The sequence below is a fragment of the Vanessa cardui genome, chromosome 5 (genome assembly GCF_905220365.1).
Source record: "Vanessa cardui chromosome 5, ilVanCard2.1, whole genome shotgun sequence".
Lineage (NCBI taxonomy): Eukaryota > Metazoa > Arthropoda > Insecta > Lepidoptera > Nymphalidae > Vanessa > Vanessa cardui.
Window position 1 is genome coordinate 12,327,222 of NC_061127.1, and position 14,133 is coordinate 12,341,354.

The following is a 14,133-nucleotide window of genomic DNA, read 5'->3' on the forward strand; positions in this document are numbered from 1 at the left end:
TTGCTTACACGCAATATAATTGGAAAATAATATAAATTAGTTTTAAGTTGAGGCATTAGCCAAAGAGATGTTAAGTTAACTACAAATTTTCTCACTTGTAAAACATAAATATAGACATTGAATAATATCGCCTATTATTCTAACTGTTGTGTCTGTAAGACAACATGAGTTTTCAAAACGTAAATGTTGGCGGCAACAATCTATAACATAACGTCTTACCGATTATCTATAAGTCTTGTTGTAGCGGCGCGCCATGCGGCTAAAAAAGATTATGACGGCCCCGCAGCCTCGTATAAACGTACGACGGCCTTATAAATCCACTGAATAATCACTATACAGTCAATAATGAACTTAACGCCGCAGAGAGCAAAGTCCATTTCGGCGTGACAAAGATCGCTTCCTCCGATATCGTTAATTCCACGTATGGCAAGCCTTAATTTATGGCCCTCTATTCAATACCCATCTGTAACCGGCAGACATAAGGTTTAATATTGTTTAGCTACGCCGTACGTTGTACTGTCGGAGGAATAAATCTATAATATGAAAGAGGCGGGGAATTAATTTGTACACAGGTGGGGGTAGGGGGGTCGACGCTCCGCCCTGCGTCGGGCGCGCCATCTCAGTGCCGGGCCGAGCGAGCCGCGCGAGCACACCGTTTAACCGTGATGAGTGTGTAGCGAACGATAGTGTTTGACTAATTGGAATTTGGTGGTGATTGTAATGACTGAGAATGCTTGCGGTTGGTAGTGTTGTCAGTAGTCGATAGTCAAGATATCGAGTGTCGAGCGTGGCACCGGCGGCATGGTGCTGGAGGGCGGGTTGCCGGCGCCGCTGCAGCTGTACGCGGCGGCGGCCGCAGGCCTTGCTCCGCGACCGGCCTGGCCGCCGTTTCTGCCGTTCTTTGGGGTGCCGCCGCCGTTCCTGGCGCGGCCGAGGCTACCGCATCCGATGCCCGCGCGGGCGCCGCACGGACCGCCTAGCGAGGACTCCAATGAGGACGGTGGAAGCAGTAAAGGTAAGTCAACTTGAATAACGGCTTACAAATTCAATACTTGTCAAATTGTAAAGGGCAGTTAATTTAAAAAAAAAGGATAACAGCTAAGCATTGAAAATAGTATATTGTTATAGATAAAATATTTATTAAATAACGAAAAAATATTTAAAACATTAAAACATAGCATCGTTGAAAAAATACTTAAAGAAAAATGTTGTTCTGTACATATTTAATATGAAAACATTTTTTATAATTAGATGCCAATTTAATCAGGAATATTGTTTAAAAAAATAATTAAATTTTTGCAACTTGCCATATGATAATTTAAATTTTGTTACCATTGAAGTATACTTTCTAACTAATGTATTTCCATTTAATAATTAAAATATAAAATAAAATAATTAACATGTTTTGATAAAGTATGCTACTGCTATTAATTTCAATTTTTTATTTAAATAATTTCCATTTAATTAAATTTGTATTCGCACCATTTCATGTTAACAATTTAAATCAAATTGCATAAGAAAACAAATCTTACATGTATGTATTTGTTTGGCTTATAAAATTTGTGAAGGATGAAAAAGTGTAACTTCACCGTCGGTGTTTAGGATAATTGACATTAGCAATAAGCACAAATGAAATACAAAAACTCAAATAAATAAGCAATAAAAATAGAACTTTCTTTATTAAATAAAAAAAAAAATACATTTCGATTTATAAACAAATACTCTACATACTAATCTTTGTATACCTACTCTAGCTATTCGTACGGATTTGTTTGTAAGGAATTTTAAAATATTCAAAAATCTTTACTTAAATCTTTATTGGTTCATATAGTGTCAACCTATTTTAAGATTACTTATAAGGGATTATATAAATTTATTGGGCTTCCACTATTAATTCAATATGTTTATTAAATTCTAAATTTAAAATTGTTGTTGTCTCTTTCTTGCCAATGAGACATTTTAATGCAAGTAAATTGATAATAACAATTTAAATACTTGTGTTAGACTCTTTAAAATAAATACTTTTTAATTTATTCATTTTTATTTTTTAAAGAATCGAATAACTGAATTCGAAATTCAAAAAGTGAATCGTTAGTTAAGGTCACGTTCAATTTCAACCTGTGTATATATTTCTTGTGATGAATTGATTTGCAATTCATCTCGTTAAAAGAACAAGCTGCTTCAAATGATCTATAAACGGTAGTTTAATATGAAAAACTAAACTGATTGATTTATTGAACTCTATTTATACACAAGGCGGCGCAAGTTTGACTCTCAACTATTCAAATGTCTTAGGCAATCGATGTATATGATAGAGTCTTCGTACACGATTTGTTCCTAGACATTTGTCGTCGATGCGTCTCGTGCGTTAATGAGGACAATAATATTGTTATATCTTGCTTGTGAGTAACTTATGTTTATTATTTGTTAACAAACGTAAAATTCTAACACAACTTCATTAATTTCACTTGTATTGTGTGTCCTTGAAATTTGTATATTTGTATATAGAATTTGAGTAATTCATTTTGATTTTAGTAAACGTTATGTAAATTGGGGCGGTTACCGATTTAAATAACACAACAACAACAACAACAACAGCCTGTAAATTCCCACTGCTGGGCTAAAGGCCTCCTCTCCCTTTGAGGAGAAGGTTTTTTTGGAACATATTCCAACATGCTGTTCCAATGCGGGTTGGTGGAATGCACATGTGGCAGAATTTCAATGAAATTTGTCACATGCAGGTTTCCTCATGATGTTTTCCTTCACCGCTGAGTACGAGATGAATTATAAAGACAAATTAAGCACATGAAACAGCGGTGCTTGCCTGGGTTTGAACCCGCAACCATCGGTTAAGATGCACGCGTTCTAACCACTGGGCCATCTCAACTAACCGATTTAAATATAAAGATTTATAAGAGCTTTTTTGAAAAAATAAATTGTAGAATTCCTAAACACTAAACACAATTCTTTTACTGTTCTGATTAGCCTAAAGGTTGACTGGCAGAGAATGCCTTCTGGCATTAAGTCCGCCTTTTGTCCCATATATATATTTATATATACATGGTGTTCAATAAAACATTTAAATAGAAGTAAATAAATAAATAATTTATCTATCTATCATTTACATTGGTTTGGTGCAGGACTTAAGTCTTTTTATTCCTTAATATATTATCTCTATTATACATTTCGCCGTGGAATATTATCATGATCATGAATTGATAAAACGGAACACTACTATAAAAAAAAACAATCTTTCAACTAAGGCAAGGGTTAAAAAAATAAGCAAATAAAACCGTACCTATATAGGTACTATAATCATATGTAAGTATTCATGGAGTTCATAACATAATAAAATTTGTTAGTAAGAGTCACCGACAAAATAAAATATGTACGTACACATATAGAGTCTTATTTTGAATTATTTCTCCACTTTATAAAATCTGTATACATTCAGGCACGGCATCAAAGTAATGCGTTCAGACACGCTCAAGTAATACAATTTAAAACTGAAATTTTACATTCAATATTTAATCATATCTGAAATTTAAATTTATTAAAACCTAAAAAAATATATTAACACCCATACACATATTTAAAACGCTTAATAAATATAGAATTATTAATATACATCTCACATTTATACGTATTATGCAAATTTTATGTAAAAACTTTTTTATTTTGTGCACTTCCTTGTAGATAATGCTTTTAAAATTAAATCTTTATTATTATAGTATAAAAGACGTATTTTTATATTAAATTAAAGCTTAAGAACTTTAAATTAAATTATTTAATTGCTAAAAACGTAATAATCTCATTTGAATAACTCAAAAATATCTATAGACCAGCTGTTTTGGTCTTCTTATTTTTCATATTTGTTGCTCATTAATTTTTAACACTTTTTATTAAATTTATGTATTTTTTATCCTTAATAAACGTAGATTGTTAATGCAATGCCAGCGCCACATTTTTTTTATTTACTGTTACCTATATCGATAATTGAGAGCACACATTCTAAATTTAAAATGTTTTTATAAGACTAATTTAATAACACAATCTGTGTAGTTCAGGATAATAGAATAAATCAATCAATTATACGCAATTATCCCCGTGTTATTTTGACGCTGCAAATCGAATTGGGATAAAGCATATTGCTTCGAACCGAGGTCACGCGAGCTTTCGGCAATTTTTAAACTAGCATGACTCACTCCTATGATGGTTATAGGCGTCTATCATTACTCTATAATCTGTATTATTATCGGATATTTGTTTTTTGGATAAGGCAAAGACATGGCATCAGACAGCCTAAAATGTTGATTGAATTCTAAATTGTCCTGTAATGTTTTTACTTTTTTATTTATTATCATTAATTGAAATAGCTTATTAGTTTTTATTACATGCTTGTATATAATTAAATTTTATGTGACTTTTATACGTCTTATATTTTAACCCAGAGTCTACATATACGGCAGCTATAAAAAATATTAAACCAAATGACTATCGTAGTTTGTAGTCACAGTATGTTTATCAATTTATTTTAAAAATTTTAATCGTTTTCATGGGTCGATTAATGTTAAAATAATGTGTCAGTTTTATATGTGTCACTTAAAAAGTATTTTTAATTAAGTACTTGACAATCTTTCCGCAGTCAGCTTGTTGAAATAAAAAACTAAAATAAAATCGTTACATCCAATGACACTTAAAAATATAATCGTTATGATGCTTTCTATTCAAACATTATTTTATAAATAAAATTTATATGTCAAGAAAGTAAGTACATTTATAATATTTATGACAATACTTAACAGTTAAAATGGTAATAATGTAGATTTTTTACAAACATAATTGAAACGTACCTATTTATCACTTATTCCATTAATAATACATATATTTTTTCCGAATTCTTAACGAAAGACTTGTAACACACTTTTATTTTATTTTTGAATTCTCACTAGTTATGATAGATACATTTGTTTTACTCACAAATTAAATGGCAATAAAAAATATAAATTTTTCGATTTCGCGCGCTTTTGTAGAGATAACATTATTTTTAGCTACCTATACGAGTAATTTGTTTTTATTTTTAAAATAGAAATTAAGAAGAAGAAATTAAATATCGAATATAAACGATATTCGATTTTTAATACATATAAAACCTTTTATTTCTTCCACTTGTTAATTTTTCGCTCAGATAATTAGAATTGCAATTTAAGGGAAAAATGTTGCTAGCATTCTTGCGACAATTCCACAGAGTCTAGATTTCGTTAACGTACAATATTGACACGTATTACGTATGTACATAATAAATAATAATGAATTATTCACATCATAGGCGCTAATTGTAAAGCTACATACCAAAATCCGTAACAATTCCTGGTGTTACTTGTTAACTAAATAACTACTGTTTAAATAATCGTGTTTCTCTTCTGTTGGACTTTATTATTTTAATTAATCTAGTAAAATTGCGGTATATTGAATGTGTTGTTTCATGCTAGCAGTGTCGTGTAAACAATGGACTGGCTAACCTGCAAGGTAGCAGTTTACCTTAGTAAAATACTATATAATTTCAAAGCAGTTATACACTATACTCGTTATGAATGAGTTTTAGGTGAAATATGAAAGCTTGGTTGTTAAAAACACCCACATATAAGTAAAGATTTGTGCAACAAAGTTAGACAATGCGTTAGAAAATTTTGAATTCATTGATTTTAGGTCTCGAAATACTTATAAGCACTTATTAGGTAACTGAATAAAGTATAATAATTATCTGTCACTGTCATGATACAGGTAATTAAAATAATGTACTTTTAAAACATTTTATATTAGATTAAAAAAAAAGAAACTTTCATATTGAAAGGAACTAATAAAAATAAGAATGTGTGTGTGAGCTTTTGTGAATGTCCCAAAGTGTAGACGGATACCGTCTACACTTTGGGTCTCATACTTATAATCTAAACTGGCCTTATACATTTTAAATTAAGTGAAGTAATTATTTATCTTGCAACAGTATTTTTATAGGCGATACGAGCGCTATATTATAATGTAAGACAATTGCTGACAGTCAAAATGTTTCATTGACTATATACGTGAAGCTCACCGTTGTTAAACAAAAACGTTCAACATACATATATTATAAAATTATAATTGTTTTTTTTTTTATTTGTATTTTATAGACTAGTGTTGTAACACGCAAATTGTTAGGCGTGATCGCTGTCAAAATTAGTTATAAAAAAAATAAACGTTCGCTTCGTACGGATCGTATGGTCGAATGCATAACAATTTACTAATCAACTGACAAGGCCGTATTATTCACGCTTCGATGTCACTATTTAACTAAACCGTGTGTTGATTTTAAGCGAGCTAGTCAGATTAAAAATAATATCCTAATAAATAACCTCCGCCGAACGATCTACTTATACTAGCCATAAGTTATCGTTTTAATATTATTAAGGCATTATTCCCGAAATATTCTCGCTCCGGCCGCGTTTGAATAAATTTTGTATTAATAAAAAAATAAACGCTGGCAAGGTGCGAAGAGGCTAACGAGCGTAATCCAAATGTAAGTTATTAGTTGTTCGGCGAGGCCGCCTGCTGCGCGCGCGTCGCTCGCTCCACGATGTCGATACCCAGATTTTTATCGACGCTTTTGTCGGCACTAGCGCTGAGGTGTTACTCACAAAATTAGGATGTTAAATGTTATGTGGATGACGCATGACCACCCCGCTTTGTGTCTTGACAACAATTCATTTTTTATCGTCATATAATAGAAATATCAATGTTTTTTATCGATATGATTTATGTAGCCGAATATCTATAGAACCTCTTTGATTGTACTGTAGCGAAGGTGTTTTCGAAACATCTTGTGTAAATAGTTTTATGATTAAAAAGTATATTTTAAGTGATATTGAGATCTATAAATTTCCGTGATCGGTAAAGCGAATAAACCCAAGGAGGATGCCATTAATCATACCGTTGTAATTAAATGTTTTATTGATTAATTCACATGTTTACAAAATGTAGTTTAACAATATTACAATAATTACTTATCACATAACATTACTCGTGCAGGACATACATAGACTACGGAACTATGATCTTTATGTCATAATAAAATAAGATTTATCTTATTTAGTTAATGTTATTATTAGCGCGAAGTTATAGTGTTAATGACCCCTCATATAACAAGAAATGTCCTAGCAGCTAATTTGCTTATTATTGATTGATTCGTCGGTATTAAACAGTTGTAGAAGATAATTTGAATGACGAACAATATTTTATATGTAACTTATTGGTGCCAATTACATAAAAATATAGAAGGGTGCGTGTAAGACGTTCTAACACTACGGCGACTTTCAAATAGTTTTTAATTTCGCGAAAACATAGCTATTATGGCAATTTTCCTTTCTTCTTTTCTTCATCACAACTAAAAAACTTACAAATTGGTACAAAATTGTAATAAACAATTTAAAAAAGGTAAGGTGTGAAGTTGTCTACTTTGAACGACTTGTCACTTCATTGGCAGTTAAGCGAGCAACTTCACCATGTAGTTTTTATGCCTACTTGAGCGCATACGGTGACATGAAAACATCACCTTCTCGTCATGAAATATCTTATTTTTATATAATGCAACAAAAGACCATATTTCGTTATTCGAATTTACGTTTTAAACGTAAATAATCACATTTGTATAAATGAAATATATATGAAGCATTATAAAAAATTGAATTTAAGAAAACTGGTTACAGTAAATTGCAAAAGAATTTTATACACAGTCGATTATGTGTTTTTTATCAATGGCCTCAAGACAACGGGCCTACTGGGAACGTTCTGTCATTTAGAGCAGGTCGAATCAATTTCGTTCTTCGTCAGGCGAGCGGTGAAAAGAAAAAAGTTTGGCCAATCAAGCCATCACTCTAAACTTTATAATTGCCGCCTTTCGAAATACGCACCTAAAGTATCACAACTGACATCTTAATAAGAACTTCACAGAAACTATTTTTTTGGGGTTAAGGAAATATAAATTGTTTGTGAGTTATTTCACGAGCAAGAAATCTTTACGATTTCTATTGTAACTCTAAGTTTAATTAACTGTATATGTTTATATTTATAAGGCTGCAGATCAAGAAAGGATTAAATCGGCTAGGAAAAAATACAGCTATTAGGATCAGTCAGTCTGTTAGCCTGGAGTTTAGAAGTTGATCTCCTTTGCTTTGGAAAGAACTATTTTTCATTGATATTACTCCAGAACTCTTACTTATGTCCCACCCTTTTGGGCAGGGTTCTGTTTTGTTATAGGTCTCAAAGAGGCTACGCTTCGCCAATAATCCTGCCGAATTACAAGTACATTCTCTTTATATTTGATTAGTCTCCTTTGAGTATGACCGCCATAGACAGAATCGTTTGAGAGGAAAATCTCAATTACATAATTTCTAGAGGTAAAATAATAACGAATAAATTAATATTTTTATAAATATAATAGGTAAATACTTGCACTATAGTCCGACTACAACAGTTATCATATGCTATACTTAAATACGCTGGGATTATTCATAATTGTTAATTAACATTACTTATGAGGGCGTATTACTTATAGACACATTGACAATAGCTCTAGAATAAATGTAACCTCAAAAGATCGTAGTAATTTTGTGCAATGTAAACAAATCGTCCCCCACGCAACAAGGAAACAAACTCCTCTCGAAGTAACAAAGTTAAATGGTCTAATAAACAGAAATCACAACTAGTCAAAAGCACATCAACAAAGGGCCAGGCTCGTGGGGGAGTCGACTTGAACGGAACAACGCATAAATATCCACACACTCTCCCTCTCTCGTTAAAATGCAATACTTTTTATCTATAAATGCTTGTAAAACAATATTTGAAAGACACATTGCTGTGTTTATTTTATGTAATAGCTGTATTTCAATGAATAGTTAGTGAAGTTGTGAAATATTGTCTTTTAATTCTTAATTATAGCTGTATTTAATTCATTCATTTATATTTTCAAAAAATATCATTTTTACATATAGAAAAATAAAATTTGTATAAATAATATTTTATCATTGAAATATTATATTAACGACAGATTATAAACGATTGTGTCCAAATTACATATTTGTTATATTAATCGTAATTTTATCAACGGTGTTAATAAAGACTCAAAGGCGTCAAAGTGAAGCAAATTGAATAACATAAGTAAGCAGTGAGTCGTAACGAGGCGATGATGTAATAATAAATTATTTTTCAAGTATAGGATCACTTTACACCGTGTCCGAGTTATAAAAACATCGTCATTACCTCGAACAAGTGACAAAAGGCCAAAAATGTTCGTAATAAGGTCTAATAAGAAGTATTTGTCAAGTCGTCGAGCGATGGCAAGGTGCGCGAAATGTAACCGAGACCGGTGGGGGCTAATTTCAAGGGCCATTTCCTCACACACCCTGAACAGGGGAGTGACCTCGGTTCCTAAAATAAAACCGAAGACTTTTATTACACAGCTGTTGTGGAAAATTAATAGGGATATGCTTAGGTCTGTCTAATTTTATGTCAAAATGTTTGACGTTTCAAATTTTTTTTTTTTTTATAATTTGAGTTTTAATAATATAGGGTTGGATAATTTTATTGGTGCAGGCTATTCCACGCAATTTTTGTTGTAAATATGAAAAATATGTGTCATATTCGATTACTTTTAATAATCATTTACCATGTATCTATTTCTTTACTATTAACTGTTTTAATATTCAATAAAAAATATAGTAAATTTTAAATTTAAATAGTAAAGAGCTTTATTGATCTAATACATACAATAATGTATTAGTTAATAAATAATAAAAAAAATCATAATATTTAAAATTTTCTACAAGACTATTTACTTATTTATTATTAATAACTTATTTTACGGTAATCAAATATTTTTAGCGGCACTTAGTTTGTCTTGAACAATCGGAAAATCACAGGAAATCCAACTGATATGGCAATAGAGAAAAAAGTTTTTATTTAGAAATAAAAAAAAACGGTCTAAATTTTTTTTATAAAGTTTGATTCTTTGAAAGTTAAAGGGCATACAATTGTCGCATCTCGCATGCACCGTGTCGAATCTATCGTCGCGTGGCTACAAACACACATTTGTCTAATTCGATATGCTTTTTTTACTATTTACACTGTACCGTTCAAAACCGTTCACCCTCGCGATTGGTCGCGGGAGACGTGTTGCCAATATGTCCCGTACTTAGAGGTTTAGTATCGAAATTGGGCTCCAGGGCTTTGATACCAAACTTATTGACGAAGTGGTTTGGTACCATTACGTTATATTGATCTGTTATGTTGACTTCTCAGACGCTTAAAGATTTCTAATTTAAATTATTTCGATTTTCTCTCAAAATATACGATATGCGATATAGATTATATAACTAACACAAATATGTTAAGCTTAGTATTTTGGCAGTATCATTGAAAAGTAATTTTAAAATCTAAAAAAGAAAAAATCGTTTAAAATTTTACTTTCAAAGTCATAAGAGTATTCATAAGAGATGAAACGTTTCATGTTTTTAAAACTTAATTATGTTTTATTTATATGTGTTTTTTTAATAAGAGTTTGAAGTCAATGTGACGGAAAATTTTCAAATTTTCTACTGTGTCAATTATTGAAAGCTCAAACCCTGCTATTACAATTTACATTGTTATTCTTTTGTTTTTTTTTTTCACGGATAAACAAATTATAGAAGTAACTGTCACGTTCAACAGTCGTACGATACTAATTAATCGCATGCATTGTTTTCCGTGGGATTCTTAAAAAAAATGTCACCCACAGTTTTTGCTTAGTCAAAAAAAGTTATAACAATTTTACGCTCTCGTATGTTTCGTGAATTTAAATCACATAATGTAATAAGTAATTGTTATTACTGAATTGTTTTTTAGCTCGTTCTCGAGGGCGAAAAAAAACATCACCCTCTGATTTTTTGCTATTACTAATTACAAATCAAACACGCGTATCAATTACGTTTTTCTATTGTAAATTCATCTAAATTATTAACGGTGGATAATTAAAATTGGACTGGAAATATTAAAAAAAAAAAAAATACAAGTTATTCTTTTATTTTTAAGCCATATTGTACGTGTGAACTTTTTGCGTTCAAGGAAAGGAAGGTTTTTTAGAGCTGTTAAAAATTTTAAAAATATACTTGTAACACATAATATCTATTTCAAATTAAGATTATTCATATATCATATACATAAGTCAGTACTAACAGTCACACATACACATTTATTGAACTAAATAAGCGACTAGCAATAAGCTATCTCAACATAACGCCCGATTATAAACAGGATTAGCAAAACAAACACCAGACCAGCAAACATGACTGAATAATCCGTTTGATCTCCTAATGTATCGCTAACCCTGAGAATGTGGCGGAGGGTCTGAGAGACCTCGCACCATAACTAACCCTATTAAAAAGTGGCTCCAACCCTCCTTTATTAATGTAGCATAAAATTAACCCGTACGTCACGCCCGATGCGTGCAATGTTTAAGTACGTCGGGGTCTGAGGAGCATTAGGGGCTTGGTCACTTTTTGACTTAAATGTACCATAAACAAGGTGAAATAAAGTTTAGATGTTAGAAATTAGGCATTCTAAAAAAGTATTAAAATTGTGTGCTCTAAAATTAACTCAGAAATATAAAATGTTCGGATCAATTTAACGATAATGTCACTTACAATAATTTTGTCAAAAAACTTGAAACGTATAATTTTTTATATCATCGTTACACTAATCAAAATTTTCAAAATATAAATAAACAACTTTACCTTCCTATAATCGAAATATTATTTTATGGCAAAAAATTAAAAACAAAACATTTCTAAACGTCGTCATCGTCCTATAAATATAAAGAGCTATTATTTGTAGTCTAATATTGAACAAACATTTCGCTATCAGACAACGAGTCTAACTATCGGTGTTAAATTATGAAGTCAATATTTCGTAACATAATGTCTCCAGCAACACCGATATCGAGCGATATCTTTGAACTTAATTATTTAACGTGTCCCAAAGGGCATGCGATAATAAGTGTAATAAATCTGTAACTAGTGGTGTCATGATAATGCGGCCCTTGAGCAAGCCGACAGGGTACAGTGCGCAGTGCAGGGGCAGCCGAAGGGTTTTAATTAATATACATTGTTGTCTAGCAAACTTTTGATTATTTCCTAAAGAAATCGAAAAGAGGATTTCTTTATATTTGATAATATTTTTTATGAGAAATTCTATTTAGCATATAAAAAGTGTTATTGAAATATATCACATACAATCCCGCTAATTTCAGTTGCTAATCAGAACTGTATGCACTCAAAACTCATTGCAGAACTTAAGCGTCGAACTTAAGGGTAGAATAAGATATACGATATGAACTATCTATACTAATATTATAAATGTGAAAGTAACTCTGTCTTTCTGTCTGTCTGTCTGTCGATCTTTCACGACCAAACCAATGAACCGATTTTGATGAAATTCGGTGTGGAACACACTTGAACTCCACGAAGGACATTGGGATTTTTTTTTGCCTGACAACCAAGCCTCTAAAACGCGAGCGAACCCGCGTTCGACGACTAGTAATAATTAGATTATATGCCATATTTAGTTATTATAAATATCGCGTATCATCTTAAGTCGGTAAAAATCACTCAGTTGATTGTATACGTTTATATTTCTTGTCGAAGGCTTGCTTGTTATTTATTTAATACCAACTAACACCCTTGAATAATGTTAAGCTTAAGATTAAGAACATGATTAAAAAAGGATATCTATAAAAAAATATTTTATTGGCATATATCCTCCTGCTCTTATTCTAATTTACTTGGGGTCGGCGCAGAATGTCTTTTTCTTCCATACTTCCCTATCTGACGTCATATCCCAAGTAACATGATTTCCAGCCATATCATCTTTCAAACAATCCATCCATCGTTTCATTGGTCGTCTCCTTCCTCTATAACCATCCACGTTCATGTTTATACAAAATTCATTTGAAAAGTGCCATCAAATCAGTGTACACATTAAATGTAATATTTTTCCGCTCTACAGCGGTTTTAATCTACCAATTAACTTTGCTACGAACACTTCAATGAAGTGTTAAATCGTAACAATGCATTACTAGTAATTTATATTATCATTGATTATCTGTAATAAATCTATTCGATATTTAATGTGCTCGATAAAGTTTCCATTTTCTCTAGTGGCACACAAAATTATAACAATTTTCTACTTCAATGGTCAACTTTGACTGACAAGACCGGAACAATAATCGTTTTTTTTAGTATTCTAGGAGATAGACAAACAGCTTACAGGACTGTTATGCTTAGAGGATAACTAACCCAGATATCAGAGTTTGAGTCTATTACAATTACGATTTCAGATGTCATAAACCCAGATACCTCTAACAATACTAACTCACTGAGTCTCGGGATATCGGGACAGTGGTAGAAAGTACCAAGTTTACTGATGAAATACTGGTGGAATTTCTTTTTAAATTTTTTTTACTAATTTTATGTGTTGCCAGCCAGTAATATGTAATTAATATTTTGATCTAAAATAACGCTTGCCCATAACAATTTGGTCATGATCATAACATTTAAAATACCTAATATTAAAAATAATTTTTTAAGGGCAACTCTTGATGACTTTCATGATATATGAACCACAAACCATAACATTCAGTTAGAGATAGTACAATTATATTTGTATTTCGACGAAAATCGTACCATTTCATCTCCACATGAACCATACCTCAACGGGGTTGATAGACGAGTCCCAAGAGAACAGTGATGGTACCATCAATAAATCAAAGTATAAACATTGTAACTCTCCTTCAATACAAGATATTTGCTGCTTTAAAACAGTTCGTGTTTGAAAGTACTTTAATTTTATCAATATTATAAAAGTGATTAGTTTGCGAGATAAACAAAGCTTCCAACGCTGTGAAGATTATTGATAAATAAAATATTAATAGACTATACTTTCACAAACCGTTGTTTTATATAAAAATAACTATTTGTCGCCTGCAGTTTTACTTTAAGAGTCCGATAAACAGGTGTTAGGCATTAAAAAGAGCCTATGTTCTTGTTGGAAATGGAATTTTCCCAGCAA

The 14,133-nt window shown here is 31.3% G+C and overlaps 1 protein-coding gene across 3 annotated transcripts in view; it reads left to right on the plus strand.

Moving 5' to 3' along the window:
- The first annotated feature begins 594 nt into the window (after positions 1 to 594).
- Positions 595 to 14,133, plus strand: part of LOC124530117 (homeobox protein unc-4-like) — a 35,625-nt gene continuing 22,086 nt past the window's right edge. For all 3 annotated transcript variants that reach the window (XM_047104117.1, XM_047104118.1, XM_047104119.1), the window contains exon 1: positions 595 to 1,015. In XM_047104117.1, coding sequence (XP_046960073.1) covers positions 802 to 1,015 — 214 coding nt within the window. In that variant the 5' untranslated portion in view covers positions 595 to 801. The remainder of the gene's footprint in view (positions 1,016 to 14,133) is intronic.